This window comes from Porites lutea, chromosome 11 (genome assembly GCF_958299795.1).
Source record: "Porites lutea chromosome 11, jaPorLute2.1, whole genome shotgun sequence".
In the NCBI taxonomy this organism is placed as follows: Eukaryota; Metazoa; Cnidaria; class Anthozoa; order Scleractinia; family Poritidae; genus Porites; species Porites lutea.
This window is the reverse complement of record NC_133211.1, coordinates 25,038,303-25,043,952: the sequence shown is the minus strand read 5'-3', so window position 1 is coordinate 25,043,952 and position 5,650 is coordinate 25,038,303. Positions and strand designations below refer to the sequence as shown.

Here is a 5,650-nt window from a genome sequence, read left to right as displayed (position 1 = left end):
GTTGAATACAATGAGTCCAGAAAGTAGCGAAAAGGTAAACTTGCTCATGCAAGCTGTTCTTTGAGCTCCTGTGTTGTATAAATGTTACCAATAATATACGAAACAATACCACGTACTTTGAGATCTTTGATGACATTATCTGGATTATCAACAAAACTGTTGCTTGCCAAAAGCGTGATGTTTTCTTTCTTGAACAGTGCTTGAAGAACCTCGTTAACCTAAAATGTGTTTATTGATATAAAAAAAACGCTTGTTGTCCTTAAAAGTTGTTTATTTCAAAATTTGTTGGACGCACCGTGATCCTACTAGAAGAACGTTGACCGTGTTCTAAACGTGCGGCGCATCAACCATCAGATAATCCCCACCCCGGTTTTCAAGATTATATAACCTGCATTCAGGGATGGGATATAGAATTTCTGGGGACACTCTGATTAAATGCAAACAGTTTCGAGAAAAACCATTTTTCATGCTATAATTGTACATTCAGCAGAATCCACACATTTTTCATCATGCCACTTTTGTCGACATATTATTACTAATTTTATCAATTCGTCACTTTCGCATTACACCTAATAAGGATTAATATTATTCATTCAAAATATTTCCCCAATTCTGATTGGCTAAAAGCACACGCAGCATGACCAAATTTGGAGGAATTTCGCGTTTAATAAACCACTGACGTCAAAAGTGCAGCTTTCTGACAGGTTAATGAACCGTTAACCGTTAACAGGTTAATGCACCGTTGAGTTGTTTTGGTTGTGAAAACAAAAGTGGCGGACATTTCACTCGTTTCAAGAGTAGGAACTAGGCGAAATAATGGCTAAAAACATGGAAAGAACCGCAAGAAGACAACTCGAAGAGCCACATCTGCTATTTGGAGAATATTTGCAAAGCTGAACAACCCTAAACGTGCACTATCGAAGATGAACTTAACATTGATGGATCGATGGAGGTAAGCATGTTTTAGCCATGTTTTTTTAAACTAGGAATTATTTTGAATGAATAACAAAACAATTATTGAATTTGCCTTTCGTATCATATGAAGAATTATGGAGATCTCGCAGGGTGTTATCCGCCTTGGCCTACGGCCTCGACGGATAACACCCTCCTCGATCTCCATAATTCTTCACAGGATATTCAGCCTCATTCATTAATTGTTCATTTTCGGCCCGGTGGTATCTTTTGTGTACCAAAATATTCTCCTCAGAGACTTCATTGAAGTTCTCACTTACGTCATTAAACATGGCTTCATCTTGTTTTACGACTGCAACTTTTTTCCACTTAAAATGCTTCAAGAGAGCCACAATTCCTTCATTAAATTTCGTCTCGTCGGAGTTTAACCGAAAGACGGTCGGGTAACGTGTTTTGTCCGAGAGGCGCGGAGAACCAGCGCTGTACGAGATCTGTGGGTTAAATACCACTTTAAAAAATTACCACTTTCTTGAGTCATTTTTATTGACATCATGAAGAAACGTTTGCTTATTCATTTATTTAACATTTAAGGACCAAGATTCAATAGTACTTAGCCTGTCTTGCGTTCATATGATGGCTCTCCCTAGCCAACAAGGGGTGAGCATGAGAGAAAATGTTGAGGTTTTGCAATAAAGGGTCCTGGAGGTTGTAGGACCTGAGCATAGCAGCATGGCTCAGCTCTAGCTCGATCATGAGAACCATCAGGCTAAAACTTTGCTTGACCTCATCTCCCTCATCCAACCCAGCTTTGTAGAATCTACGACGGGGTCATTTGGTAAACACCACTCTGTAAGATCTCTAATTGATTTGCCCGAAATTCGCCCCCCCCCCCCCCCCCCTCCCCTGGATATTTTTTCAGACCCCGTTTATATGTAGAAATCTTATCCCGGCAGGAAGTTGTAGAAGGGTCAACCGCCAACCTGACCTACTCTGGGCGAGTCCCCTTTCCTACATTTCCTTACAAAACTAGGGGAACCTTATACATGAGGAACAAAAATTTGGCTCGACTGAAGCCAGGTGACCGCCCTAACCGGTTCACCCTTCGATGGTAGGGTCACCTTCCTAGCCGGGCCAAATTTTCTTCACAGAAACACTTTGGCTCGCCCAACCGAGTCCACAAAGTCAAGGCACGACAAACAGAATATGCGCGACAGCGCGAGCCTTTTTGGCTCATTCAATAGGTAAACGTTAAGTTTTTCTCACATATGCTCGCTGAAGATCGAACTAAGCTGAAGGGAGGGTGATACTCTTCCCAGGGACAACTTTGCTCCATATAAACGGGACCTTATTCAGTAGCCTGTACCGACTTATGAAATGAACGTGACGACGATCCCGAACGAGAGAACTATTTTGAAAGTAGTGTTCGCACACTATTCTAAGCCATATCCTCCTATGATCTATGATAAACAAAAGGCTGCGATCAATGACATAGTTTGCCCCAAATGTAACATGCACAAGGATCATGTATTAAAAGCAAGATAAGAAGACGCTACCACGGGTTATCGTGGCTACTACTTAATTTTTTTTAGTTCTGCGTGAGCTCTATCTCGTAAAAGGTGTTGGTGTTAAGGAATTCATTTAGAGAATTTACCTGTATGAGGTTCCAGAAACGTGCCACACTTGCAACTGGTTCGGCGGCAAGGGCACATCCAGGGCCAAATAGGGCTATGAAATTTGTGAGCGGATCGCTGAGATGCTCAATCAGGGCCTTGATTGCGTATGCGTCTGAGCACTGTAAAAAGTGAATCAATGTAGTATTTTGAGTAATGTTTTGTAGATGAGAACTTTTACATAGATCGAACAAGGCATTTGAATAATGAATCAATTATTGGTTTCAGCTTTTGTACCATATGAAGAATAAGTCGAAAATTATACAACAACGACAACTACATGAATATAACGACATTACATTTGATTGTGTATTAATGGTGTTAAACACCGCTAAAGGAAAGTAACATTATTCTCAAATGATGGTAAACTGTCACGCGAATTATTCAGAGCTTATCAGTTTACAACCACTTCCTCAGGGCTTTTTCCCATGGAAATGGCGGGACTTCCTCGGAAAAGGAAAAGCCCTGTCGAAAAAGTTGATCAGTTCCATCACCATACTCCAACTGCTGGAAATGCTCTGGAAATCTCCCTACCGAAAAAAATTCATTTCTAAGACCAGGATATTTTGGGCAGTAGAAAAGAAAATGAATTTCATGTTCGATTTCATTGGAATCACAAAACTGGAGATCATCTTTTGTCATGAGGATTTTGGTCTTATCTTCAGTCTCGATCATTGTTAGGGAGATTAAGTAAAGGTGTTTTTAACTGCAACGCCAAGAGTGACGCACGTTAACCGAAAGTCAGGCCTTTTCCTTTATGACATGCCTTGACGCTATCAAGTGTCTTTACTTTCATAGAGACGATTTGGCCGAAAATTTGGGCAAAACCACTTCCCATGAATGAAAAAGGTCAACTTCCGGTTGACGTGCATCGCTCAAAAATGTCTTTGCTTCAGCTCCCTAAGTAGCCTGCAGTGGGTGGGCGAAAGGTTGTTCATGTTTGTATTATTGTAGCCGCCATCTTTGATTTTATGACAGAGGTAGTTTGGGGAGAGTACAAATAGTAACCCTGAGGGTGGTGCTAGGGCGCACCCTTCACCCACCCCGTTTCCTCTCTCTTCGGGAGTTTCAACATGGCGCTTTCGCGAGCAAAAATATTCGTGCGCACGAAGAAAACGCCTGAATTGCAGGCTACTCCCTAAGTTAATGATTGCTTACACGAAATTTTACTAAGGCCTTTCTAAAACTAGCCTTTTCTGTCAACTGCATTGCATCAAATTCAGATCTTAGAGGTCATTATCTGTCCTCCTCGATTTGCATAATCCTTCATTTAGTACTCAGCCCGAGAAGAAATAGCAAGCAAACTACGGTGGTATTTCAGGCTAAGATCGTTAAAGAACAAGGGTATATTCTTATCCTCCTCCAACAGTTAGTAATTATTAGGATAGGGGCTTGATTAAGACTGGGAAAATTTTTGGTCCCTCCGACTGGTGGTAATTAGACAATGGGGAACAAAAGTAGGCCATAAGAAATTTTCAATTTTCCATTTTGTTTTTTCTTTCAAATTTTCTCCAGATCTAGACTATTAATTTATTTTGCTACATACCCTGGAGTCTTTAACATTTAGCTTCAAGTTATATCCAGGTAACACGTCATCTCGTTTATTGACATGATCCACTGCTAGTTGAACCGCTGGCCATACCCCAGCACTGTTCCATCCCCTATTTGTAGTGTTGATCTCAAAGTATGCACCCACGTTCAGATCCAGGGTAGCTGATTGGATGAAGCTCAGAAACCACGGACCAATCAACATTAAGCCAATGGTGGTTTTACGCCTCGGCATGCTTCGGACTTGAGGCAAGTAACAACTATCTCACAGAAAAGCCCTAGATTACAGAAAATAGTTACTGAGATACTGAAGTGTGTACCTCAATATATATATATATATATATATATATATTTTAGTTTTTTAGTTTTTTCATATTAAACAAAATCTGTTATATATAGCCAGTCACATTGTTTAAAATACAAACTTAAGAGTTATGCCAAGTTTACTGTAGCAGTGAGTTTAAAATTCAATCATGTGTGATAAGAGAGGTTCAGAATGGGGTTTAACTAAATTTTTTTAGGAAGTTTTGTTCTAAATTTGAATTATAACCGTCTTTGAGAACAAATTTAGCATAATATCACGCAAATATTTGTTTCTTCTCTGCAAATTAGCAAAACTACTTTAAATAGGAAAAGAACTGTGACCAATATATAAGTCCTACACTGCTTGATTCGGGCAACACGCTATGGTTGTTTATTTAAGATAGTAAGGGACTGGTCAAAAAGTATAGGGGGGGGTGGGCCGGAGCATTTGGAAATGTGGTTGATAAAAAACACATGACCCACCCCCTCCCTTCGGCACAAAAATGACTGACCCACCCCTAAAGCAAGGTTGGAAATTGCATGACCCACCCCCTAGTTAAAACATGGATGTTTGGTTTCCTCTAAGGCCATCCCCTTTTTTTTCTTCGTTTACCGTCGAATGCGTTTCCTGATATTGGGTCGGTCGGTCGGATTGAAAAAAAAAAAAACTTTAAAAAAAATCACAAGAAGTCTTGGAATAGTAAGCCCTGGTACCTCAAGGCGACGTTAAAAGTTAACATTCACATATTTGGATTAACAAAATGTAAAATATACTGTGAAAAATGTTCATGTTTTTGTTCTTGTTCTTCTCTGTGCTGTTACTATGCTCATTTTTCAGATTAAAAGAATTATTTCAAGTGAAAAATGGTGTAACTATGTTGTTACTTTCCTTTAAAAAATGCCAAAAATTTGGGTCGGTCGGACGACGGTAAACGGAGAAAAAAAAGAGAATGGCCTAACCTTGTTCTGTGCTTGACAAAATTTGTTGATACACTGCTACAACCAATATCAAAATCACAGAAATCATACCTTTCACTGAAAAGACAAATGTGAAAAACCGAACATTTCTTGTTTCGATGGACATTGTGAGTCTTGACACAAATATACAGCAGCAAAACGAGGGTATATTGAAATTGTCTGTCACAACGCATATGAAAATTTCTACAAAGACAACCCATTCCTACACATTACTTGCCGGAAATTCTTAGATTAATCCT

The 5,650-nt window shown here is 39.6% G+C and overlaps 1 protein-coding gene across 1 annotated transcript in view; it reads right to left on the bottom strand.

The window, feature by feature from the left end:
- The window catches only part of LOC140953369 (gamma-aminobutyric acid type B receptor subunit 2-like), an 18,696-nt gene extending 14,295 nt beyond the window's left edge, over nucleotides 1-4,401 (bottom strand). Inside the window, exons 1-4 of the mRNA XM_073402854.1 lie at nucleotides 4,129-4,401; nucleotides 2,564-2,704; nucleotides 1,233-1,403; nucleotides 117-218 (exon numbers count right to left, since the gene is read on the bottom strand). Of these exons, the coding sequence (XP_073258955.1) occupies nucleotides 117-218; nucleotides 1,233-1,403; nucleotides 2,564-2,704; nucleotides 4,129-4,365 (651 nt within the window). The 5' untranslated portion in view covers nucleotides 4,366-4,401. The remainder of the gene's footprint in view (nucleotides 1-116; nucleotides 219-1,232; nucleotides 1,404-2,563; nucleotides 2,705-4,128) is intronic.
- Nucleotides 4,402-5,650: the final 1,249 nt, after the last annotated feature.